General features: G+C 36.6%; 1 protein-coding gene across 2 annotated transcripts; it reads right to left on the reverse strand.

The window, feature by feature from the left end:
- Positions 1 to 1,315: 1,315 nt before the first annotated feature.
- LOC124645999 (coiled-coil and C2 domain-containing protein 1-like) lies at positions 1,316 to 26,946 on the reverse strand. Of its 2 annotated transcripts, none has more exons than XM_047186010.1 (14): positions 26,743 to 26,946; positions 25,502 to 25,715; positions 24,741 to 24,966; positions 14,899 to 15,200; positions 14,306 to 14,527; positions 13,775 to 13,872; positions 8,475 to 8,642; positions 7,829 to 8,030; positions 7,282 to 7,417; positions 6,557 to 6,823; positions 5,731 to 5,902; positions 5,120 to 5,271; positions 3,847 to 3,937; positions 1,316 to 3,414 (listed from the first exon to the last, which is right to left on the reverse strand). In XM_047186010.1, exons 1-14 carry the CDS (start codon positions 26,785 to 26,787, stop codon positions 3,292 to 3,294), a joined length of 2,418 nt encoding a protein of 805 aa, XP_047041966.1. In that variant the 5' UTR covers positions 26,788 to 26,946; the 3' UTR covers positions 1,316 to 3,291. The 2 variants fall into 2 exon arrangements, with proteins under 2 accessions (XP_047041966.1, XP_047041965.1); XM_047186009.1 differs by having other exon boundaries at positions 3,847 to 3,970.
- Between the last annotated feature and the right edge of the window lie 369 nt (positions 26,947 to 27,315).

The raw sequence follows: 27,315 nt of genomic DNA on the forward strand, positions 1-27,315 counted from the left end.
CGAAATGTTTTATTAACATAGTTATATACATAGATAAGTACGGACTTGCTTTGCATGTCGTTTTAACAGGCAATCCTTATAAAATAAAGTATTTCAACAACCCTCATAGTTGTTGAAATACTTTATTTTATTAGGATTGCCTGTTAAAACGACAACAACCCTCATAGTTGTTGAAATACTTTATTTTATTAGGATTGCCTGTTAAAACGACAACATGAGTTCTTAATTAACATTTTTAATTTGTGCCAAGTTGGTACTTTCATATAAAACTACTATACTCTATCCACGGAAGCAAGAGCTAAAAGGTAAACAAAGAATGACAGTTTTTCAAGATGGCGGTATAACCCGACCGATGACAAAATCACAGATACTGCGAACATTTTACACAAAAATGTGACGTTTTGTCATCGGTCGGGTTATACCGCCATCTTGAAAAACTGTCATTCTTTGTTTACCTTTTAGCTCTTGCTTCCGTGGATAGAGTATAGTTTCAGTTTTGAATAATTAGGTATAACTTTTAAATTCTAGATACCAATTAACGTTGATATAAGCAAAACAATAACTTAAAGAGGGCCTTATAAACTGCTGGTTCTTAATTTATGTAAAAAAATAGGCGTATATGAGCCGGAAAACTCAAGTTGTGTGTCACAGCACGCAAACCCGATTACCTTAACTTTGGTACTATAAAAATGACTATTACCAAAAGTATTATTCATTGGGTAGGTCAGTTTATAGATTTTGAACAGTCATCACGTGAATTCGTAGAATTAATGTTAAAAAATGTGCTTATTTTGTCGCTCTTGTGTTAAGTCTTTGAGCGTGAATCTGATATCAAGAATCAGGCTAAATTAAGTAGTTTTTTCAAATGTAATAATCAAGTCTAAGGAACATTAAAACTCTCTTTATTCTTTATTTCAGATAGAGTAAGGTATGTATTTACTAATTTACGTCACAGATCTTTATTGCTATTACACTTGGTTAAAGACAGAGAAACAGTTATCATGTTGACTAAAGGTTATGGCACAGTATAGCGGCACCGCAACAGCACGGCTCCACACCAGCATTTAAGTTGTCATTCAATTTAGAGCATTAAATCGTGTATATTATATTTCGTAATGTCAATATGAAAAAGCCAACGGCGAGCAGTCAGCGTGCTGCTATAATGTGCCATAACCTTTATGATAGTGTTTGTCAAACGAGTTCTTTCATAAAAAAGCCTTCTCAATAATGGCTTTTTTCGAGTTCCTAAGTTACTGTGCCGAGCCATAACCCAGCAATAGATAAAGACTAATTAGGGTATAAAAAAGCACTCAAGAACGATCAACCAGATCTTTAATAATTACAATTATTAACATACTACATAATATTATTATATTCATAATGTACAATTATAAAAATAATAGTGGACTAATATTATCGAATACATACAAATTCACATGCACTGCACATTTCTGTACAGACAACGTCTTTTAGACAGCACAACTAAAACATTTTTTAAATTATTATTATTATACAATATTATGAAAAAATAAAAATCATTTATAGCCGAAGACATTTTTGTAAATCTTCAAGTACCTATATATCGAAATGGTAGTATAAAATATATTTACTTGAAATAAAAATATATTTACTAGATAATACAAAAATAATCAATTTTAATTCACTTTCGAATGAATTAGAACCTTGTTTCCAAACTCTAAGGTTCAAAATCTATTGACAATTTCAAAACAATTTGTGACATGTTTAAAATTTAAAAAATGATTGGACGCAAGCTTCAAGTGAGATTTTCTTATATTACATTTATGTGACTTAAATATTATAGGTTGCATTCCAGTGCGTCAAATGTCCTAATTTAAGCACATTTCTCTAAACTCTTTATACCGTACATCGAAGATTATTATTTATAAAAATTACTATAGCAATATTTATTTTACAATATTTCTTACTTTCATAATCACAACATGAGGTCGACATTTAAAAAAGATAAAGGCAGATTTTCATTCAATATAAAAATAAAAAGTGAATGTCATTTTAAAAGTACATATATTATTTTAGATTAAAATATCGACTTCGCATGGCCATGCGAAAGCCATGTATATGTCAAAATTTCGAAAATATACTACAAACCACTTTGCTACATTTTTGTGTACCATTCTGCCTGCACGGCTCGTGTTGTGAGCTATAATATTTTGGAAACCATTCGTTAAAATAAATAAATGCAAAACTGTGAATTCCTCGGGCGAAACCGCAGAAAACAATTATATTATAATATCTTAAAAGTGTGTATGATTGTAACTTGTACACGCGAACAGATTTTGATAAAACTTAAAATTAATACAAATAACATATCAGAATAATATACAAGTTACTTTTTAGCTGGCTGCAGAAAGCTGTATATTTTCAATAACCATCTATTTCTTGATTTGCTTACTAAACATAGGCATTTGACATTAGCAGTTTGAGGCTAATGTCAAAATTCCATCTCTATAGTCTGTTTTTTAATCTCGTAGACTAAATTGACAGCTCTTTTGTACAGTGTTATACTTACGATACCGGTTTGTTGAATCGTAACTTCTTATAGACGAATTATCTATCTTATTATCTATAATAGACGAATTTATTTTTCATTCAAAGTGTTTTTTTTTTTTGATAACTTATTGTAAAAAAACGATACTTGAATTTATTAACGCTAAGTTTCGGTTGTGCCACATCACTATTTAAGAATTGCACTAAAGTGACAACACTCGTAATGTCAGTTTAGTCTACGAGATTAAAAAAAAACAGACTATAGTAAGCAACTCGATAGATAGATCGGTTATTAAAACCCACAGCAAATATCTATAGCTCAACAGTGATATAAGTTACCATTACCGACTATTTTATTAACATTCCTACATAATTGCATCGTTATATTTTACACATCATATCACAATCTTACCAAGGGGTATCAGGTTGCCCGGGTAACTGGGTTGAGGAGGTCAGATAGGCAGTCGCTCCTTATCAAACACTGGTATAGTTATCAGCACGAATCTTGAGCTCTGACCTACATCTGCGCAGAAGTAATTTATTAGCAAAGAACCAATCCCGAGTGACGGCTATGACGCGATGCACTGCGGGCCAATCACCGCTTTACCACACTCTTCTGTGGTTTTGTGGTCTATTACTTCGTTGAATTACTTCTGTGCAGGTGAAGGTCAGAGCTCAGGATTCGTGGCAATAATTATACTCAGCTGCATCCGGTTAAAATGGAAGCCGACCCCAACGTAGGGAAAGGGCTAGGCAGATGATATTTTAGACGTCGTCTAACACTAGCCAGCGGTGTTTGGTAGTTTTGACCTCTTGCTGTAGAAGTGGTGTGCGTACGCGCAGCTTGATCTCCAACGACCCGCCCACAGGACGACGACCGTCGATTAGCTGGGGATGTGGGAAGTGGAATATAAGTTACATGAAAGAAAGAGGACATACCTTATTTACAAGAAGATGATGCATAGGCAACAGAAATGATTTAGACAAAAAGATAAGAAATGTAACTAACTAATATTGTGAAAAGGAAAAAAATGTTTTTTAAACTCAAAAACTGCAGGACCGATTTTAAAAAACCTTTCACCATTAGAACGCTACATTATCTGCGAGTAACATAGGCTATGTTTTATCTCGGTTCTGTCCCGATTATTCTCAGTGAAAAAGGGGCCTAAAATGTGCTGTTTTACATACAAATTGGCACAATAAGCTATATTTTATCTCGGTTACGTCCCGGTTATTGTCGGTGAAAAGGAGCCTAGCTATTTTGCACATAAATTGGAACAAATGCTTTAGAATTTAGAGTGAACTGTTGCTAATACATACCGGGAATGAATCATGAAGAGTGATAGCTTCCTGCAGCGGCGCCAGCTTGACGTTGACAGTACCCAGCAAGGAGTCGGAGCGGAACCAGCCGCTGCAACAGACCAGCGCGTCAGCGCAGCCCCACCTGCGCACTACACGCTACACGCACCCGGGACATGCACATACACTAGCTAATGATCTATGATAGGGGGAACATGGCCATAGAACACGCTACACGCGCCCAGGGACATAGCACTACCATAGATGATGACCAATGATGGAATGAAGATAGGGATACATGCTACCTAACTACCTAGTAACTGTGGGGTGACGGACGTACAGACGCCAGCTATACAGAGATTGCACTTGTCCACTACAAGCTACACGCACCCGGGGAGATGCCAATACACTAGGTAATGATCTATGATAGGAGGCAGATGGCCGTAGAACTCGCTACACGCACCCGGAGACATAGCACTACCATAGATGATGATCAATGATGGAAGGAAGATGACCGTAGAACACGCTAAACGCACCTGGTGGGGATCACTAGTCATGATCAGAGAAGATGGTCACAGAAGTACATTCCGGGACATACCACTACCTATGTGACGATCTATGATAGGAGGAAGATGGCCATAGAACACGCTACACGCACCTGGTGGGGAACACTAAATGATGATCAATGAAGATGGTCATAGAAGTACATTCCAGGACATACTACTCTATGTGATGATCAATGATAGAATGAAGATGACCATAGAAATACATGCTCCCCAATAACTGTGGTGAGAAAGTACAGACGCTAGGTAAAAAATTAAATACAGTGTTGTGGAAACACATATTACAGATGAATAAAACCATGATGAAAAGTAATCAACATTCATGCCATTCAATACTATGGGAAATTTACAAATATACAAAAATATACATGTACTAATATTGTAAAGTTAGATGTTTACAAAATTTGAACATTCATTGAACATCCTTGGCAGTCGTTACGGGTAGTCAAAAGCTAGTAAGTCTGACAGCAGTCTAACCAAGGGGTATTGAGTTGCCCGGGTAACTGGGTTGAGGAGGTCAGATAGGGCAGTCGCTTCTTGTAAAGCACTGGTACTCATCTGTATCCGGTTAGAATGGAAGCCGACCCCACATAGTTGGGAAAAGGTTCGAGAGATGATGACGCTGTTAGGCACTTTTGAAAATTTTGATTTGTTCAGCGATTTTCGACGCTGATAAAGGAACCTTCTCTAAAAGCATTTTATTTACAAAATATACAGAGATATCATCTTACCCTTTACTCCATACTTCTAACTTGATGCCGTGACGCTTGAAGACTCGCAGACACGGCCGGGAGGAACGGTTGATGGCGAGAGGGAACACCGCATTGTATTCGGGATTGTTCGAGTCTTTCACTACCTCTGTTCTGTCTGATATGGGGGCTTCCTGGAATTTGGTAAAAGGCATTAAGTTGACTAAAATAAGTTGTAAGTCTGTCTTTTGGATAAGCAAAGGATATACATATAAAGGTCCCACGTTGACTTATTAGTCCCTCTGGAGAATAAGCCAAAAAAAAATATAAATATGGCTTTCATTCTCGTTATTCTATTCAATGTACTGTCAGGGACTCTGATATCCCGGATATCATGTTATAACTAGAGACGTATAATTTAAGAACAACGAAAAACAGGTTTTACAAAACCGTGACGCATTCCTGAATTGTAAAGCATTTTATTTCAACAAAGACAAGTTATTTTTTTACAAGATGACGGTCTAATTTAGAATCACAAAATTTTTTAACCTATCTTTAATCCTGCCGATACCTTTGGGAGATCTATATTCCCCGTACATAATAAATATTATTAAGTCGATTTTTTACTAAATTGTTATTAAAATAGCACAAACCTGTGGGAAAGGGAACTCGAACCTCACATAAGTATCCATATCTTTAGACACATTGTACGCGATGCCGCGAACGATTGTCAACTCTAAATCGTTCACGCCAAGGTCGGTATTGCACTGCGTCACTGAGAACTCTCGCGTTACGTAGTGGAAACTTGGGAGGGCACGGTTGTTGCTGAAAAATAAAAAAAATATTATGTATAGGGAGATAAAAATATTGAATTAAATAAGCTTTATTTCGGAAGGTGCTATTCATTTTGGGTTACTTATAAAAATTAAGAACATATTGTTATTTTTAAATGATGTAAAAAATACTTTAAAGCTAAGCGTCCACTTGTCGGTATCGTACGCAACGGACGCAACGCACGCAACGGATCGTAGTATTATTTATATAGAAACTCAGACAAGATGTGCGATGCGTACGATGCGGACAGGTGGACGCACTTGTTTGAGTTTCTATATAAATAATACTACGATCCGTTGCGTGCGATACGTCCGTTGCGTACGATCCCGACAAGTGGACGCTTAGCTTAAAATAAAATAGATCTTTGCAGATTTTCAAAATCAGTCACATTAGTAATATTTTTTCACGTGTAGCATACGTGTTTTTTTATATTATAATAACAATCAAATGTAACTGAGCTTATTGGTTTCATAAGAGACTAATGTAAAATTTACTTTCTAAGTAATTTGGTTGATATTTTAAAACCAATCAAAACACATTAAAAATGTTTGTCAACAATATTTTCTTCCAACAAAACACACTTTTTTTATAATTTTGCCTTCCCTCAATTCTACAATTACACAAAAAATATATATATATACTCACAGTGTAGCCACCCTAACAATATCAAGATCCTCTTTAACCCTTTCATATAGCTTCTCATACATTTTCGACTCAGCCACATGGCCCATACTTTTGCAATGGCTCATGAATTCCTTCGCCATCTTAGCTTGAGATTCCAGTTGGTTCAACAAACTGGAATGGGCATCGTCAGTTGAAGTTCCCGTTAAAGGTGAAACTTCTACCCAGTCCGATCCTGATGGTTCGTCGATCGAAGAACTTTCGGCGGTTGAGGACGGTAGTGAGTCGGATCTGGGGATGTTTAGAGTAAAGTGTTAGCGCAATGAAAATTGAAGTGTTGTGTTTTGCGCAAATGTTTGCGCATAAAGTGTTGTGGTGAGCAACTTGAGCTAAAGTGAATGAAACAAGTTATCCAATAATGTGTTGCATTATTGTTATGTCCATAAGTTATTTACATCTCGTGCAAAATGTGACATGAATCTATTATATTCATTCTTGGTGCTTATCGTAGGTTCCGATCAATTTTTTGTGTATATTATAGAAATTTATAATGACCAAAAAATAGGAGTATTCAACATATTTAATTCTATTCAGGTTTTCAGGTTTTTTAAAGTATGCGCATTTAGCGCAATTTTGCACATGACTGCGCAAAATGATTACCTTTATTTCTCAAACACTTCATTAAAAATGCATTTACAAACCTAGCTCCACAAAATGAAAACAATAATAAATATATTTTAGTTACTTACGTAGCTTTAGCAGGTTTCGCTTTAGGCAGTGAGGGTAAATTACTAAGGTCTACCGGCCTGCCCGCCCGCGCCGCCTCTATGAGCGGGTCGAAGCGTTTCGCCGTACGAAGGTACTGTAATGCTGTGTCTAATTCACCTGTTTTAGAGAGAATTCATTTAATAAATATAATGTTTATTTTTTTCGACTTCCCAAAATGGTCAAATCGATTGATTGGTGAGGTTTATTACCTCATATTTGTTTTTAAACAACTTCCCAAATCGAAGGGTGTCAATTCGGATGTTTGTGTGTTTTACGAGTATAGAACGATTTTTCTTTGTTTGGTTGACAAATAGGTTTTTTTAGTTATTCACAGCTTGGCTTTATCACCAATGTACGTATAACTGTAAATAAATTAATTGCCAAGTCCTAATTCAATTTTATTTCAAAAATTGCAAAATATATAGTAGCATAGGAGACGTCAAACCGATCACATTTCTTCAAAAATATAGACTGATATGACTCCAATTTCTTGGTAAAGTAACCAGCTCAATTTCATATCAATCATACCTTTCTTCTTATGCACTAGAGCTATTTCTTTGAACTGCATCTGTCTCTTGAACAGCAAGGCTAACACTTGGTCCCGCCGCGCCGCCTGCGCCGCGCCGGGCCCCGCACCGGGCCCCGCGCCGGGCCCCGCGCCGGGCCCCGCGCCGGGCTCGGGGGCTGCGGGGGCGGGAGCCCTGGGACTCGAGGGGGACGAAGCTTGACCCTGAACATATAGACATATTTTAGAATTTTCTGGAAGTTTCTGGACAAGGGATTGTGTCTTTGTAGTTTGAGCGAAGTAACATGAGTCATTGTCACTTGTGTGTCACCGGTGCATCACTAGTGTGTCAACAGTGTGACACTAGTGTGACACTAATACTTCACTAGTGTCACTAGTGACTTAGTTTAGATCGTCCACGGCGACAGACTGGCCCGCCTCGTGACATTTGACGGCGTCAGCACATTGCTTGATATACTAGTGTGCCACAGGGGTGTCAATGGGATGTCTCTAGGGCTTCACTAGGGTATCAATGGAGTGTCACTAGGGCTTGCTTCACTAGGGTGTCAATGGTGTGTCACTAGGGCGTCACTAGGGCATCAATGATGTGTCACTAGGGCGTCACTAGGGTGTGATTAGAGTGTCATTAGTGTGTCGCAGTACACTCACCCCAGCAGTGGGCAGTGGGCCATATCCAGCGGGGGCGGGCAGATCGTCCACGGCGACAGGCTGGCCCGCCTCGTGACGTTTGATGGCGTCAGCATATTGCTTGATGATGCGGTTCATGCGGCGAGCTTTTGAGGAGTTGCCCTCTTCTTTGGCTTTTGCTTCTTGTTTCTGAAAGAAAAAGATATAATTTTTTAATGTAATGAAGTGTTATTTTCGGTTGTTTAATATAAATAGTGTGGTATTTTATCTATCACCAGTTCTGTCCGATTACAATCCCAAAGTCAAAGTCAAAGTATTTATTATTTGTAAAACATAGGTATACATAAAGTGTAGATCTTAAAATTAAATAAAATAGTGCGCTATGTTCTGTCTATGGTGAGACGTACAAATATAGTTTGGACTACGTACTACTTAAAATAAGAATTTTTTACAATTACATCTAGAATTAAATTATATCAAAATCTAAATTAGTCATTTAAGAACTCATCGACCGTGTAGTAACATTTCTCAATTAGAATTTTTTGCAATGTTTTCTTAAATTTATGGAGAGGTAGTATTTTAACCTCATCTGGAATTTTATTGTAGATTCTCGGAGCGACGCCAAAGAAACTTTTCTGCATGAGAGATGTTTTACACCTCGTGTGACACAGCTGATGTATATATTTAGCTCGCATAGGAGTTTTTCTAACATCCGACAGTTTAGTGAACAAGTGCTGGTTAGTTTTAACAAATAATGCAGTTTCGAGAATATATAATGATGGCAATGTGAGAATTTTAAGAGATTTAAAAAAAGGCGCGCAACTGTCTGTTACTTTTAATTTACACATCGACCTTATACATCTTTTTTGCATCCTAAAGACAAGTTCTCTATCACTGGACTGCCCCCAAAAAACAAGCCCATATCGTAGAACTGAACCAACTAGTCCGTGATACGCTGTTAGAAGCGTTTCAATATTAACAACCTTTGACAACTGAAAGAGTGCATATGCAGCTTGGCTCAGTCGCTTGCATAATTGTTCAGTGTGAGGCTTCCAGGTTAGCTTATTGTCTATTGTAATACCCAAGAATTTTACACAATCGGCTTCTTCTATTTGGTTGCCTTGATAAGATACATTTACAGCAGGATGTTCGCGTCGCTGGTGGAAGTGCATTACTTTTGTCTTTTTCAGATTTATAGCTAAGTTATTTTTATTGAGCCAGGTAATAATTTCCGAAAGTGTATCATTAATATCTGTTTGGTAACTATCAGGATTATTACATTCAACTACAGCAGTGCTGTCGTCTGCAAATAGGACCATTTTCTGTTCTATAGCTTTTGGAAGATCATTGATATAGATCAAAAATAACAATGGCCCTAAGACGCTACCTTGAGGCACTCCATAATATACGCGTCTGGGTCGGGATTTATATGTTGTAATCAATTTAGACTTATGACAAATTCTAGTAACCTCTGTGCACTGATATCTATCGCTTAGATACGATTCTAGTAGTTTCAACACATTTCCCCTTACGCCATAGCCATAAAGTTTTTGTAGCAAGATCTTATGATCTACATAATCAAACGCCTTAGTCATGTCTGTGTAGATGGCACAGATAGGTTTTCCTTTGTCTATTGATGCTATAATTTTAGATATGAAGTCGTATATTGCCATATTAATTGTTGTACATTTTCGGAAACCCTTTTGTTCGTCACAAAATAATCCGTACTTTTCAAAATACGAGTAAAGAGACTGATAAATGATTTTTTCTATTACTTTTGATAATATTGGGATTTTTGCAATTGGCCTATAATTCTTTATATCTGTTTTTTCATTTCTTTTGTGTAATGGTTTGATAATTACGCTTTTAAGACTATTTGGAAATACGCCCTCGGTTATGCACAGATTGATTATATGGGTTAACGGTGGTGCTATTACATCCTTTACATATTTCAAGACTTTAGTTGACACACCATCATACCCAACTGTATTCGTGTTTTTTAGGCCATTTATAGTTTTGATTATATCATTATCAGACACAGGTAACATAAATAGCGATTTTAATGTAACATTTTCAAAGTTATTCGGTATATTATTAGACGAGTCATTTTTTATATTATGTTCTATGTCATCAATAAAGTAATTATTAAACTCATTGGCAATGTCAACAGGATTCATAAAAACTAAATTATCTTTTTTTATTGTTAAAATGGATTCTTGGGGAAAGCACGTTTTGTTGTTGTTAATTATTTGCCAAGAGGCTTTAGCTTTATTTTCGGATGTATTTATATAATGATTATTTTGTGCTTTACGGGTAAGTTTGATTATTTTTTTATATAATTTTGTATAATTTTTTAATAGTTGTTTATTTTTAGGATTAGGATTAAATCGGTAGGTCCAAAGCAGTTGCCTTTGTTTTACACTACATATTTTTATGCCTCTAGAAATCCATTTTGTTGTCTGGTTACATTTAATAGTTATAATTTTATTTGGGAAACACAATTTATATAGAAGCATAAAATCTTCCATGAAGTTATCGTAAGATGTATTAACATCATTGGCGTGGTACACCTGTGTAAAAGAAAGACATTCTAAATAATTTCTAAATTTCATAAGGTTTTCTTTTGAAATGTCTTGCTTTTCAATTTTCCAAGTTTTTAGGAGACTTGTTTTCTTAGTAGGGATTTTAAGTATCTGTGATGTGTGATCCGAAAGAACTAAATCTATTATTTCCGCTTTACATCCCTTTTGGTAGTTATGTGCAAAATTATCTATGCAAGTTTTACTGCTTAATCTAGTGGGCAAGTAAAGGGCTAGTTTCAAATTATACTGCAATAGAAAAGATTCTAGTTCTAGTGTTGTTCTATTTTTCTTTATCACATCAATATTGAAATCTCCCGTCAAAATTACTTTCTTCTTTGCAAAATTAATTTTTTTAAATATATATTCTAGTTTTTCATAGAATACGACATAGTTATGTTGAGGCACCCTATAAATACAAATAATAATGACGTTAAGCGACACAAGTTCAATTGCGCAGCATTCAAATACCCCTGAAACTGATTGTTTTGATATCTCAGTTAATTCTTTATATTGATATCCTGTCCTAATGAAAATACATGCGCCCCCTCTCTTCACATTCCTAGAGAAGTGAGCTGCCAGGGTATAATTGGGTATGTTTAAAAAATGTTCAAAACCTGATTCTACAAAATGTTCTGTTATACAGATGACATCTACCTTCATTCCTTTATGAGATAGTTCATCCAGCTTTACTATAAGGGCATCCGATTTATTTACTAGACCTGCAATATTTTGATGCAAGATATTTAAATAATTATAGAAAAAACTGAGAACAGTCCTGACTTTCAGTGTTCGATTGTTCATTTTGGGAGCAGTCAGCGTCTGTTAGCTTTGTTTTCAAAGTGCCTATGTATTCTATAAGATTGACAAGATCTGATACTACAATACTAATGCCTTTATAATTTAAGTATCCAAAATTGTTATATGTATCAAAAGTATATGGCAGATTATAATTGGAGTCTAAAATGAATGCATAATTATGTGTTTCCACATCCAGATAGAGCAAGTTGTTAAAGATATCTACTCGGCTATTATACATTAAGTTTGAATTTTCCATATATTTAAAGGTAGGTAGGCATAATACAAAATTGGTATGTTGTAATTTTATAAGTTTATCGCGGATAAAAGTAACAAGCTCTATATAATTATATGTTTTACGGAAATCATCTTCACCAATGTAAATAATGCAATAATCCATATTGGTAAAGTTTTCTACTTTTTTATCAATATTTTCTAAAAGAATTTTTAAACCACACTTAGGCATACGATAATGACATATTTCATTATTCCACAAGGAAGTTGTTTCAACTAAATTATACAGTCTATTAGAGCTTTCACTACTTATCATGCATATTTTTTGCTTTGAAGACAAGGACAACGACGAATTTCGTGGTTTATTATTTTGTGGTTCTACTTTTTGAGTAGCGATTGGGGCAGTCAGGCTAATTTTTGAATTATTTTCTTCACATCTAATATTTACTCCTATATTTTCTTCTGGGTTCAGTTGTTTCTTTTGCTTCGGGGATTTTATTTTTCGTTTATTTGGGCTCTTTGTATTAGTTGTTCCACATTTTTCTTTAATTAAGTCTTCGTTGCACTGTTTTAAGCTTATGTTTTCTAATTTTAAGGTTTCAATTTCCTTGACAGCTGTTTTTAACTGATTACTAAGCTTTTCTACCTCAGCCTTCAACAGAGTAATTTGGCATTCTTCTTCGTCTTCAGACATATCTGGCATGCTATTTGTGTCATCAATCAAATCGGAATCTTCATTGGGCTGGGATTTCGGTGGACGGCGAATCGTTATATTTCCCAGAAAATTCATAGTATTTACTTTAATTGCCCAAATTGAATTTAAAAAAATCTAGTACTCACTGAGATTTGAACTCGGGGACAACAGCTTGAGTGGTATACGCTAGTGCCGCGAGGCTAGGAGCGTCTTACTCATACGAGCGTAAAAATGAGATCAGTTAAGGAACTAATACACTTTATTTATATTGTTTTCGAATAGATGGCTCTGTACTCAATAATTAATTTGTGTCACCTTTTTTCTTTGGTAACACTACTCAAGGTCTGGCAACATGTTAATTCAGTAGTTCCAAGATTTACCGCTAGAGTACGCACTTTAACAATCACACTTTTAGGCGGTTTTCAAATAAAAAACGAATTTTTGAAGTTTAATTTCTTAAATATTATTTGAAATGTTTTACTAAAAGTCCTTGTATGTATATGGTGGAGTATTTTGGTTGATGTTTAGGATACTTTTAGAGGTTTATGCCACATACAGTCACTGTTATGATATAATTGCAATGTTTGTAAACACTTTCACGTAAGTATAATTAAACACTTTATAGTTTTTCACTGCACTAAGTTTGTACCTAGATAACGTTGTTACGTGTTATTTGCACTACGTATTACACTTTATGTTTGAGTCTAATCACTATTTACGTGAGATAATATTTTAAATCGTTAAAGAATACGGAGCTCAATGTTTACGTGACGGTACAGCATACCCATCATACCCATCGAACCCATCAGCATACCCATCAGCATACCCATCAGCATACCCATCGAACTTTGAGAGTGTGGAAATAGAAAGTGCACATATACGCGTACGCTTGTGCACTACATGGAGGCTCTACATGGAGCCATTTATTTTTAGGAGCTTGTCTTCATTAAGAACAGTGAATTCGTTTTGATCGTAGTTGAAGAAGCATAGCTCCTATGAACTTACTACTAACTTACTTTAAAAGCCTCAAGTCTCTGATGTAGTCCTTCGCCCAAGGTCTTCGCCATTATGAGCCCCCCTCCTCCGCCACTCGTATCTTCTGTGGGCTCTGGAGCTGCAACACAAAATACTGTTTAAAGTATAATTTTATATAAGTCTAATTTGATCGAACTTTTATATCGACTTTCAATAACAAGATAAATGCCCAATTAGGAAAGACAGCGGTTTATCCTCTAAATGAAAACCTTCAATATTTTCATAATAGGACTGATTACTAAAGCAAGCTTGGACAAGAATGTTTCACGAAAATTCCAGTTCATCGTAAAAAAATGTCGTCTAGCAACCGATCACATAATCGACTATCCGCGAAGCGGGCTCGAATCAGTAACTTAATTAGGGGATATATTTTTGACAAGCAAAATACCGGTTACACTGGAAGCCGACCCCATCATAGCTGGGAAAAGACTCGGCACATGGAACCAAATACCTATTATTTTCATCGCACGCCTCAACGAACATTGATTACAACGGCAAAACTTCTCACAAACCTGCAGAATTCTGCACCCCATCTTGCTGGAGCCTCTCCTGCTCCAAAGCCGCAGTGATCATGGCCACTGTAGGCAGTTCATCCATATTCATAACTTCACCACTGTTGTGAGCTGCTACGACTGTGTCGAACTGTTTCGTCACCTTTAGGAAGCCGAGAGCTAGGAATTTGTCACCACGTTTCTTTGCCGCTAGAGCTTCGGCTTTGAATTCTGATTGGCGCTCTGGAAAATGTTTTAGGACATTATTAGTAGCCTTCTAAGGGCCATGAAAAGTAGTGTATAAAATTTACCATATCTCTGCACAATGAATATAGTTCTAGTGAAAGTAAATGGCGTTTCGTTAAGAACTTCCGAGCGCTTTCGAGACTTACGGGATGTGGAGCTATGCCATTTTCGTATTAAATCGCAAATATTGACTACCGATAAGTGTTGGATGCATTTTTGACAAAAATACTTGAGATTTTATAGACAGTTTTTATGGAGAAAAGTTACACAATAAAATTGGCCACGTCCAAAGGCATGGACATTATTTATCAAAGATCGATCATTTCAAGACACCACAAGTGTATTGTAAATGATGTAATAATACTTACGTAAAATTAACTGCAACTCCCTTTTCCTTTGATCATCTCCCATACTAGTAGGCTCAGGTATGCTAGGTGGACTTGGAGCCGGTGGGCTCGGTTCTGGCGCACTAAAGTCTATCAGCGGCTCCTCTGGAGGTGGACTAGCAACCTCCACCGGAGGAGGTGGCCGAGGGTCTTCAGGAATAGGATCTTGGTGATCAGCTGCCTTCCCAACCATGACTGGTGGAGGAATGTCGTCATTCTTTATCGGTTTGCCTGCTTTTGCTTGTTTTAGAAGGTCTTGGAGCGTTTTGAGGCCTCGACCAAACCTGATGGGAAATAGTGGTCGGATTTAGAAAAGTAAATTAATAATTTTGAGGTTTCTGTAACATTTTCGGAATTGGTAATGTGATGTGGATATTGGCTGTTTGAAATCTGTCTGCATTCAAATATTTCAACTATATTATATCATAAGCGGGCTAACTACAAATTTTAAGACCCTCACTTCTAAAACAGGACTTCCATGCGAACTATCACCCCCATTTAACCCCATAAGGAATAGATTTTGGTAAAATCCCTCCTTAATACATGTCATCCCTCTATAAAGAAGGGGAGTACATAGAGCGTACATAAGGAAATATATAAGGGAATACATAGAGTGTACATAAGGAAATACATAGTGAAGTACATAAGGAAATACATAGGGGAGTACATAGAGCGTACATAAAGAAATACATAGGGGAGTTCATGGAGTGTACATAAGGAAATACATAGGGGAGTACATAGAGTGTACATAAGGAAATACATAGGGGAGTACATAGTGTACATAAGGAAATACATAGGGGAGTACATAGAGTGTACATAAGGAAATACATAGGGGAGTACATAGAGTGTACATAAGGAAATACATAGGGGAGTACATAGAGTGTACATAAGGAAATACATAATGAAGTAATAAGGAAATAAACAGGGGAGTACATAGAGTGTACATAAGGAAATATATAGGGGAGTACATAGAGCGTACATAAGGAAATACATAGAACGTACATAAAGAAATACATAGGGGAGTTCATAGAGCGTACATAAGGAAATATATAGGGGAGTACATAGAGTGTACATAAGGAAATACATAGGGGAGTACATAGAGTGTACATAAGGAAATACATAGGGGAGTACATAGAGTGTACATAAGGAAATACATAGGGGAGTACATAGTGTACATAAGGAAATACATAGGGGAGTACATAGAACGTACATAAGGAAATACATAGAACGTATATAAAGAAATACATAGGGGAGTTCATAGAGCGTACATAAGGAAATATATAGGGGAGTACATAGAGTGTACATAAGGAAATAAATAGGGGAGTACATAAAGTGTACATAAGGAAATACATAGGGGAGTACATAGAGTGTACATAAGGAAATAAATAGTGAAGTACATAAAGAAATACATAGGGGAGTACATAGAGCGTACATAAGGAAATACATAGTGAAGTACATAAGGAAATACATAGGGGAGTACATAGAGCGTGCATAAGGAAATACATAGGGGAGTGCATGGAGTGTACATAAGGAAATACATAGAGTGTACATAAGGAAATACATAGAGTGTACATAAGGAAATACATAGGGGAGTTCATGGAGCGTACATAAGGAAATACATAGAGTGTACATAAAGAAATACATAGGGGAGTACATAGAGTTTGCATAAGGAAATACGTAGGGGAGTACATAGAGTGTACATAAGGAAATACATAGGGGAGTACATAGAGTTTGCATAAATAAATACGTAGGGGAGTACATAGAGTGTACATAAGGAAATACATAGGGGAGTACATAGAGCGTACATAAGGAAATACATAGGGGAGTACATAGAGTTTGCATAAATAAATACGTAGGGGAGTACATAGAGTGTACATAAGGAAATACATAGGGGAGTACATGGAGCGTACATAAGGAAATACATAGGGGAGTACATAGAGTGTACATAAGGAAATACATAGGGGAGTACATAGAGTGTACATAAGGAAATAAATAGTGAAGTACATAAAGAAATACATAGGGGAGTACATAGAGCGTACATAAGGAAATACATAGTGAAGTGCATAAGGAAATACATAGGGGAGTACATAGAGCGTGCATAAGGAAATACATAGGGGAGTTCATGGAGCGTACATAAGGAAATACATAGAGTGTACATAAAGAAATACATAGGGGAGTACATAGTGCGTACATAAGGAAATACAAAGGGGAGTTCATAGAGTTTGCATAAGGAAATACGTAGGGGAGTACATAGAGTGTACATAAGGAAATACATAGGGGAGTACATAGAGCGTACATAAGGAAATAAATAGTGAAGTGCATAAGGAAATAAATAGGGGAGTACATAGAGTGTACATAAGGAAATAAATAGTGAAGTACATAAGGAAATAAATAGGGGAGTACATAGAGTTTACATAAGGAAATACGTAGGGGAGTACATAGAGTGTACATAAGGAAATACATAGGGGAGTTCATGGAGTGTACAAAAGGAAATACATAGGGGAGTACATAGAGTGTACATAAGGAAATACATAGGGGAGTTCATGGAGCGTACATAAGGAAATACATAGAATGTACATAAGAAAATACATAGGGGAGTACATAGAGTGTACATAAGGAAATACATAGGGGAGTACATAGAGCGTACATAAGGAAATACATAGGGGAGTACATAGAGTGTACATAACGAAATACATAGAGGAGTTCATGGAGTGTACATAAGGAAATACATAGGGGAGTACATAGAACGTACATAAGGAAATACATAGAACGTACATAAAGAAATACATAGGGGAGTTCATAGAGCGTACATAAGGAAATATATAGGGGAGTACATAGAGTGTACATAAGGAAATACATAGGGGAGTACATAGAGTGTACATAAGGAAATACATAGGGGAGTTCATAGAGTGTACATAAGGAAATACATAGGGGAGTACATAGAACGTACATAAGGAAATACGTAGGGGAGTACATAGAGTGTACATAAGGAAATACATAGGGGAGTACATAGATTGTACATAAGGAAATACATGGGGGAGTACATAGAGCGTACATAAAGAAATACATAGGGGAGTACATAGAGTGTACATAAGAAAATACATAGGGGAGTACATAGAGTGTACATAAGGAAATACATAGAGGAGTTCATGGAGCGTACATAAGGAAATACATAGAGTGGACATAACGAAATACATTGAGGAGTTCATTAAGTGTGCATAAAGGAAATGTGTTGTATTGTAAAAAACTGTATTACTGTAGTATTTGTAAATCTACTGGAGTTATGAAAATATGTTTAGCCTACATTGTTTAGCCAAAGTTCGACAATACTTTTGGTCTCATAATGAGTTCGATATCTGAGAGAAAAACAGATTTCAACGTCGCTGAAATAATTTTCCGTGAGTTCAGGACAACAAAGAGTCTGTAAAATCAGACGTCTAGACAGAGGGCGCAAAGACCTTTAAAGTGCTATTTTACGTTCATGTTCAATAATGTCTTGCTAAGACAGCACCTTGGCGAAAATTAGGTTTAAAAGGGGAGATGACAATATTAGATTTAGAAAGGAAAGTACATGTATGTATGAAAAAATAACGGATAGACAACACAAGTAAGATGACAAACAATAAATACGAAAGAAACGGGGAAATATGGAGAAGTATATACCTATGGTAAGTAAAATTGTCCACGCTGAGCATTATGCTGAGACCCTATACCTATGACACAAAGTTCGATCGCAAGATACCTAAAAAGTTTTATAAGGAAAGGAAACATAGTGAAAAAGAGTCTATAGATTTGGAAAATGATTTAGAACTAAGAACATGACGTGCATATTGCCGGGGCTGCGGGATTGTTCGAAAGAGTTACTGCGGCCCTGGTACATAAATGGTCTATGACGGAACACGACGGTTTTTAGCCAGTAAGAGTCTGACACTCCCTCACCGCTGCTAACCCATAGCGGGATCATCGGGTCATTTGATGATTTTTGACGTCGTTAAAAAAAAGGTACCTTTCAACATTATTTAGGTTGTCTTTCAAGCGCATGGGATAACAAAGGAAATATGCATTTCAAACGTGTCTGAAAGTAAATTGAACAAGACTATTTATAGATTGCGAAGGTTTATTTTCTTTTTGTGGTTTGCAAATCTGTCTGGGGTCAATGATCGGAAGTACTTTGTTATGGTACTGCAAGACCTAAGCGCTTTGTGTTTGTTTGTCGCCTAAAGGATGATGGGCAATTTTGTATGAACCCTGGCCTGATAACCAATAAAGTTCTAATGTGGATTAGATTATTGCTTATACCCTACAGTTACTGAAATAAAACAGTTCATGTCAAGAATCGACCGGAAATAAGTACAGTCGGGCACAAAAGAGTTATACTCTTTTGCACCATTTTTTTTTGTTAAAATAAAATCCATAGTAGAGAAATTCATTGTATGATGTATTTTCGTCAATTTATCACTTATTTAAATAAGCCTAGGGTAGATTTATCAATTTAATAGCAAAACAAAACATAAAAACTTTTACTTCTACCACCGTATATTATTTCCATTCTTGGAGATAGCATTTCCTCGTTCTGCGGCACCAGGATAGTCGGCCGGGTTGTGGAATTATTAGAAAAGTAGCGACCCACCCCAGCTTCGCACGGGAAAACAGTATTTACTCACTATTTAACGGATGTTATTACACATACAAACCATCCTCTTCAATCACTCTATCTTTGAATATAATAATATATTAGAAAACCGTATCAAAATCCGTTGCGTAGTTTGGAAGAGTTAAGCTTTCAAAGGGACATAGGGATATAAGGACAGAAAAAGCGACTTTGTCTTATACTATGTATTGATGCACAAATAGTAACCAAACGGGTGGTCTAGTCCGCAAGGATACATGAGGGGTTTAATTAGTAGAATAAAGTTATTTAAGTTGTTTGCCAGCTTTCACAGAGTTCTCATCATATGGCACATCAGGCTTGATAGCCAGGAGAGTCGACAGTCATTGGTGATGCCTGCGCACCTCCAATTCCACAGGATTATATTTCAAACCAAGATGTTTTATCCTGGCCATTAGATAATGTCTATGCAAGTACTCACGACAAGTATTTGCATTCAATGGACTACGGACTTGACTGAACTGATTTGAAAAATCTTTCAGTGGTGGAAAGTATTTTAATTCCATAGGCAGTCGTAGGCTTACAGGACTGATATCTTTTTTCCCCAGTGGTTAACAATGTTCCACCCATAACAAAAATTGAAGTTTAAGGTATTAGCTGTCATTTGATGTGTGCAAATGAATATTATTGGCTGTGCCGGTTAAACTCACTGGAACAGCGGAATAGCTACCCCTTACGTTGTGAATACTAACTGTAATTTTTTTAATATGGACACATACACCTTCTGTGACACGTCCTGACTGATATTGACAATAATATAATGCACTTAACAGCCCTCCCAAACAAAGGCACTTGTCTCACCGGCAACGATTAACGAGTAACGAGTAGAGCTAGAACTAGAAACGAGTTAGCGAGACGCGGGGAGCGAGTGCGTAGTTCCGATATTTGTGTAGCTCGGCTACAAGCGAGTGTGCGAGTGAGGCAGTTGTCCCACCAAAGACGAGAAAACGACTAACTATCGGCTATTTTCTCGCTCAAGAAACGTACAATAGATATACTTTCCGTGTGAATAAAAGAGATGCATATACAAATAGTTGATCGCTGACTGTTCACACTGCCGGCGAGCACTCACTTCAATAGTTTGTCGCTGAGCGACAAAATCTATGGAAGATAACACTCGCTCGGCGACACTCGCCAAGCGTTTAGAACTCACGCCGAGAGAGCAACCAGTGGTCATTTCTCTTCAGTGCGTATCTAGCGAGCGAGTGATGCGAGTACTCGCCCGCCTCACTCGCACACTCGCTTATAGCCGAGCTACACAAATATCGGAACTACGCACTCGCTCCCCGCATCTCGCTAACTCGTTTCTAGTTCTAGCTCTACTCGTTACTCGTTAATCGTTGCCGGTGAGACAAGTGCCTGAGGCGGGTGAGTACTCGCATCACTCGCTCGGTAGATACGTACTGTAGAGAAATGACCACTGGTTGCTCTCTCGGCGTGAGTTCTAATCGCTTGGCGAGTGTCGCCGAGCGAGTGTTATCTTTCATAGCTTTTGTCGCTCAGCGACAAACTAGTGAAGCGAGTGCTCGCCGGCAGTGTGAACATTCAGCGATCAACTATTTGTATATGCATCTCTTTTGTTCACTTGAAAAGTATATCTATTGTACGTTTCTTGAGCGAGGAAATAGCCGATAGTTGCTCGTTTTCTCGTCGTTGGTGGGACAACTGCCAAAATGAAGTGGTTCAAGTCCATGGGCTGTCCTATGCTATCAAGTGTCATATCTTCTTTCTCCGGTGGTTTACAATATTTTGCCCATAATAAAAAATTAAGCTTATGACATAAGCTATCATTTGATGTGCAAATGGTTTTTATTGGATATACCGGTTAGACTCACCGGAATTGCGGAATACGTACACCATACGTTGTAAATACTACTTGCTAAATAATTTATTTTTTCAATTAACTTGGAAAATATGGGCACAGACACCTTCTGTGATTCGTTCTGACAATTATTGACAATAATAATGCACTTAAACATCCCTCATATATGCAATAAAGTGGTTCAAGTCCATGGGCTGTCCTATGCTATCAGGTGTTATATCTTCATTCTCCGGTGGTTTACAAGGTTTTGCCCATAACAAAAAATGAAGCTTAGGGTATAAGCTATCATTTGATATGCGAATGGTTTTAATTGGCTTTACCGGTTAGACTCACCGGAATGGCGAAATACGTACACTATAACGTTGTAAATACTTCCTGCTAATAATCTTTTTTTTTATAAGCTTGGAAAATATGGGCACAGACACCTTGTGTGATATGTCCTGACTAATATGGACAATAATATAATGCATTTAAACATCGCTCCCAAACAAAATGAAGTGGTTCAATGCCATAGGCCGTCCTATGCCATCAAGTGTCATATCTTCGTTCTCCGGTGGTTTACAAGGTTTTGCCCATAACAAAAAATGAAGCTTAGGGTATAAGCTATCATTTGATATGCAAATGGTTTTCATTGGTTATGCCGTTTAGACTCACCAGAACGGCGGAATACGTACACCATACGTTGTAAATACTACCTGCTAAATAATCTTTTTTTTTTTTCAATAAACTTGGAAAATATGGGCACAGACACCTTCTGTGACTCGTTCTGACAATTATTGACAATAATAATGCACTTAAACATCTCTCCCATACGCACTGAAGTGGTTCAAGTCCATGGGCTGTCCTATGCTATCAGGTGTTATATCTTCGTTCTCCGGTGGTTTACAAGGTTTTGCCCATAACAAAAAATGAAGCTTAGGGCATAAGCTATCATTTGATATGCGAATGGTTTTCATTGGATATACCGGCCAATTTTACCCATCATCCTTTAGTTCCTAAGTTACTCAATTTATTATAGGAGTTGAATAGTGTTTTTGTTTATTGTTTAAGTAGTATTCTTTACGATTACCTATGTCAGAAAAGCTTGGCTTACCAATTATCGAAAAACGTCCTTCGATCTCACTAGTCTCAGAAACTAATGGTCCAATTCGCAAAAATATTTCAGTTACATATGATCCATTTATCGTGGAAAGTTATTGACTACTTTTCGTTCTCACTAGACGCGGGTGAAACCGCTGTCTGTAATGATGAGCTTATGTGAACGCAACAAGTTAAAATCGCGCAGTGTTCGATATGTACTTAGGTACTTGTTGCGCTTAACCCAGACAGGTCACTCACTCCAATTTATAGACAAAGGCTTTGCACTGTATTTCAGGACTTTCTAACGTATTTTGCATATTAGAATGGGTAAGTGTTTTCTCGCAAACTGTGACGGCAACTGTAAAAGTATCTGTAAGATTTTCCCGAATTGCAGAGCCATGCCAGTTATAATGGATTTTTTTATAGTGTTCATGAAACAAAACTCTAGGTTAATTAAATAACTCCTTACTTGAGACGATTTTAAATAGTCTTCATTCATATCATACGATCACCGGAAAAATCCCATTTACTTCGCAGAGTAGCCATGAACTTAAATACGAAAACCGCACAGATAAATAATTATAAGCCGCTGTTTCCAAAATGAGTCACACAGTCAGAATAAGTATGACTCATTGTTTATACAGTTTATTTATCACAGTTATACATAGTAAGTACCTAAGTACAGTTATCTTCAATGTGAGAACTTATTAGCAAGTCCGCATAAATGGGTCTTTCCGATTATTTCGCTACTAAGTTTCTTACTTTCGGCCCAAGTTCACCGACAACATGAAAGTATAATAAAGAAGAAGCATTGTTTTTTTTGTTTGTTCCCTACTAAAACACCTGAACTGATTTGAAAAAATCTTTCACTGTTGAAAAGCTATATTATTCCTGAGTAACATAAGAAGGCAATATTTTATCCCGTCACGGACAGTAGTCCCCACAGGAGGCGGGTGAAACCGGCTAGTCTTCGATAATATTCATAGTTAATAGTTGCTTTAAAAAAAATTACGTTGATATTTTAGTGAACTTGGGCCTTTTCGTCGACTTTTAGCTAGAGAGTATATAATGTTGTTTACTTAAGGTTATTGACTTTAAGAGTAGACAGTAAATGGATCCAGGCACGAGTATGAAGGAAGGGTGGGGAACTAAGTAGCTTATACCTTAATCTATATTGTATGTCTGTAGTGAAAGTACAGTTATTATATAAACGCTGAATATTATAATAATAATGTCGGGACACTTTTTTCACACACGGTCGGTTAGCCCCATGGTAAGTTATTAATTAACTTGTGTTATGGGTGCTAACACAACTGATAAACTACATATAGCTACATATATACATATTTATAAATACATATCATAACACCCAGACCACGGCCAACAAGCATGCTCATCACACAAATGTCGACCGAACCGGGAATCGAACCTGGGACCTCAGGTTCGGCGGTCCGGCATGATGACCATTGCGCCATCGAGGTCGTCGAATAATGTTTTTGCTTTGTTGATTTATATTTTGAATCAAGCAAATTTTTCTCCCTCATTAAAATGAGATCTAAACAACAACATCAAGCTTATTGTTTCGATTCTAATAAGTAAAATTACTATGAAAATTACGCTTATGTAAATAAACTATTAGAGCCATTACTAAATTAGCACATAAATAAACAATTATGACATAAGCCACGTAAGGATACGCGCTTATCAGATAATGTGGTCACCGACTGCGGTGTTTGTGACCTCGTCCGCTGTCGGGTCAATACTGAAAGCATTCTTTGTAGGATAACATTTTGTATTAAAGAACTAGCTCCCAGCAGCGATGAAATCAGCGTAAAGCTGAAGAGTTGGATTTGTTTGCCTAACTCAGGCTCAAAAACGTTTATTCAAATTAGGCTGAACAGCACTTATCGAACGTCAAAAACAAAAGACAGTCGCCCCCAAATCGCCCACCCTTCACCACTTCCCTTTTTTTTGCTGGGAAGAAGAAATAGCGTAATAAACCCCCCCAGAAAGTTTTGCTTGAAGACTCTTAATCTCAGGAACTATGCACCAATTTAAAAAATATTTCAGTGTTACACAGTCTTTTATCTAAGAAGGCTATTGGCTCCTTTGTCTTTTGTCCGGGTGCGCGAAGTAGCTACCGGCGCAGGTAAAACCCCATTTATTTAGGAAGGCTATAGGCTTGTGAAGTAGGTACATCTTATTGCACGCGACTGAAACTGCAAGAAACAACTAGTTTTCAATATTTCTTACCTTCTAGCCCGACTGCTTTCACCATTAGCCTTAGCATTCTTCTCAGCGACCGTATAATTAGTGATCCTGTCTTGCAGCATGCTTATAGTGCTGCTGTCAGTACTGAGAGGAGCCCCAGGAGGTGGGGGCGCAGGGCGAGACGACCGGGGCGGTGGGGCGGGTGCTTCATCATCGTCTATTGATAGGGCTTGGAGCTCGTTCAGTAAGTCTGGGTCGTCGTCGTCTCCTGAAAGAAGATGGATAAAGTAATATTCTGTTTAAACTCTATGTATGCCGGGAGTAAAACTCAATAGGATTGTGTCTCACGTAGGTAGGTATATCTGAGCACCAATATACAAGAGCTTTTGGAAAAATTTAACCCCTTGAATGAGCGCAGATCCACGCGAGACACAATTGATTTTCTATTGTTCTCTAATTAGCGGCGTTCAGGCAGTTAAATGTATTAAAAGGACAAACAATATGTGTTGTGTACAAATAGAGTTTTGGACCAAAAAAAATAACACAAACTTTACCACAATGAAGTTAAACATTATGATAAGCTTATTAATTACAGCATTACATTGGGTGACACAATACCAGCTACTAAAATATATAAAATTTATATGAAACCCATTTATTCAAAGTCAAACTCAAATCATTTATGTCATTTAGGCTTTTACATGCTCACTCATGAATGTCAAAAATATAAATAAGTTTGATTCTAATTAATTAAATATAACCTGAGTCTACAAATAAAACAAAGAATTTCACAAAATCCTTACCAGACCCCTCATCGTCAGAAGGCACATCCTTCAAGCTCTCCGCTATCATAGCATCCAAGTTAGCCACAGGCACTGGTGCTGGTTTCTTAGGCTTCGGCTTCTGTGCTCGGCCACCGCTGATGGCTGCGAGTTCCGCTTCCAAATCGAAGTCATCGTCTGATAGGTCCAGATTGTCATCATCATCGTTAATATCTGGTATGTCTAGAAGACCAAACTGTGGGAGAGATTTTGGATTTTACTTTATTCTTATTGAAGCGCATTTGTCAAGTGAAGCTTTTCATTGTATGAAGAGCTTGTGGCTCAATAATGATAGGGTTGATTGATTTTTCTGATGTAGCTGGGTTGGGGAAGTCAGATAAGAAGTCAGTCTAATGACTATGGTACTCAGCTGCATCAAGACAAGGCAGATGATAACCTGTTTACTGCCTATCATGCAGATACAATTGCTGTACATTGTTTTGATCTTTTAATTGGACACCCAGAAAGTGTTCAGCACAGAGTGCGAACAATAGTTAATAGAACACCTAAGTGTGAGACAAAATTGCATTGTGATAATTGAGGACTATCAGAAACTGGAGAACTCAATAAGAAGGAGTTTACATAAAAATATGTGTAGTAATAACAAACATAGACTTAATAATTTCCAACTGGAAAGAACAAAGAAACTTTAAAATTGTAAGTTTTTTAAAACTTTATAAGTCACATAAGTGAAGTATGACTTATGAATATTCTCATAAATAAAATTGTACCAAATAAAAAAAACATCCCAAGTATGAAATTGTAGAATCAAGATATCATACAAGAGGAAATGGAAGAGGGTAATTTAGCAATTGTAACAAACAGATCATACATTATGTCATACAGCCTACAGACTTAATATGAGATTTTAAAAAATCATCAACAGGTTATACCTGACAATGTATACAAAGAGAAATAAAAAAACTTGTAAATCAACCAAGCATAATATAAACAATGGAAACCACTTAACATAACATTGTTTACTTTAAAAATACAAGGAAGGGGTTCTTCACAAAACAATAATTCGTTTTGTTTTATAAATAATACAGTGAATAAATCTTTGTTTACCAAATCAGCTGACAACAGACTTCTCAGATTAACCTCAAATTAAGATTTATTGTTAGATAATGGCTATGACTTGTTCCTATAAATAAACTAACATTAACTGAGCTAATAGAACCGAACAAGACCCTAAGATCGCGCAAATAATGTGCATGACTCACCTGCGACAAATTAGTTTTTTTACCCGATCTCGGATTTCTAGACATGTTAAACTTTTAAAAACTAATTTTCACTATATTTAGAACCTCACTGCCCGATATCACTGTAGTACAACTACGGTAGGAAGTTTTATTCCGCTTAGAAAATAATCCCCCGATTATTATGTATTTTGTCTGACAGTGACTTAGAAAAACAGTGGCTAGAGTAGTGAAAGTGGAATGGAAATACTTCTGAGAAAATTAGTAACTTCTGTGTAAGACGATTAGTAATTGTCTATGACTACAATTATCAATTTTAGTCGACTTTTATTAGAGCATTTCGATTTCAATGAAAGTAACATCATTTTTACATCGACGCTTTAAATATTTCCTAAAATATGCAGTAATAAACATGTTCACTGTTTGTTTATTCATAAAATCAACAACTGTTTCAGTTTCAGACCTAATCAAATTTTTGTTTCATGAGTTTACCGTTTAGTCGATGTTAAGAAGTGTCCCTCTAAACCAAAAACAATAAAAAAGTTATATGTAATGTTGCCATTCAAATAATAGAAAACATTAAGTTTTTTATTTATA

Source organism: Helicoverpa zea, chromosome 3 (genome assembly GCF_022581195.2).
Source record: "Helicoverpa zea isolate HzStark_Cry1AcR chromosome 3, ilHelZeax1.1, whole genome shotgun sequence".
In the NCBI taxonomy this organism is placed as follows: domain Eukaryota; kingdom Metazoa; phylum Arthropoda; class Insecta; order Lepidoptera; family Noctuidae; genus Helicoverpa; species Helicoverpa zea.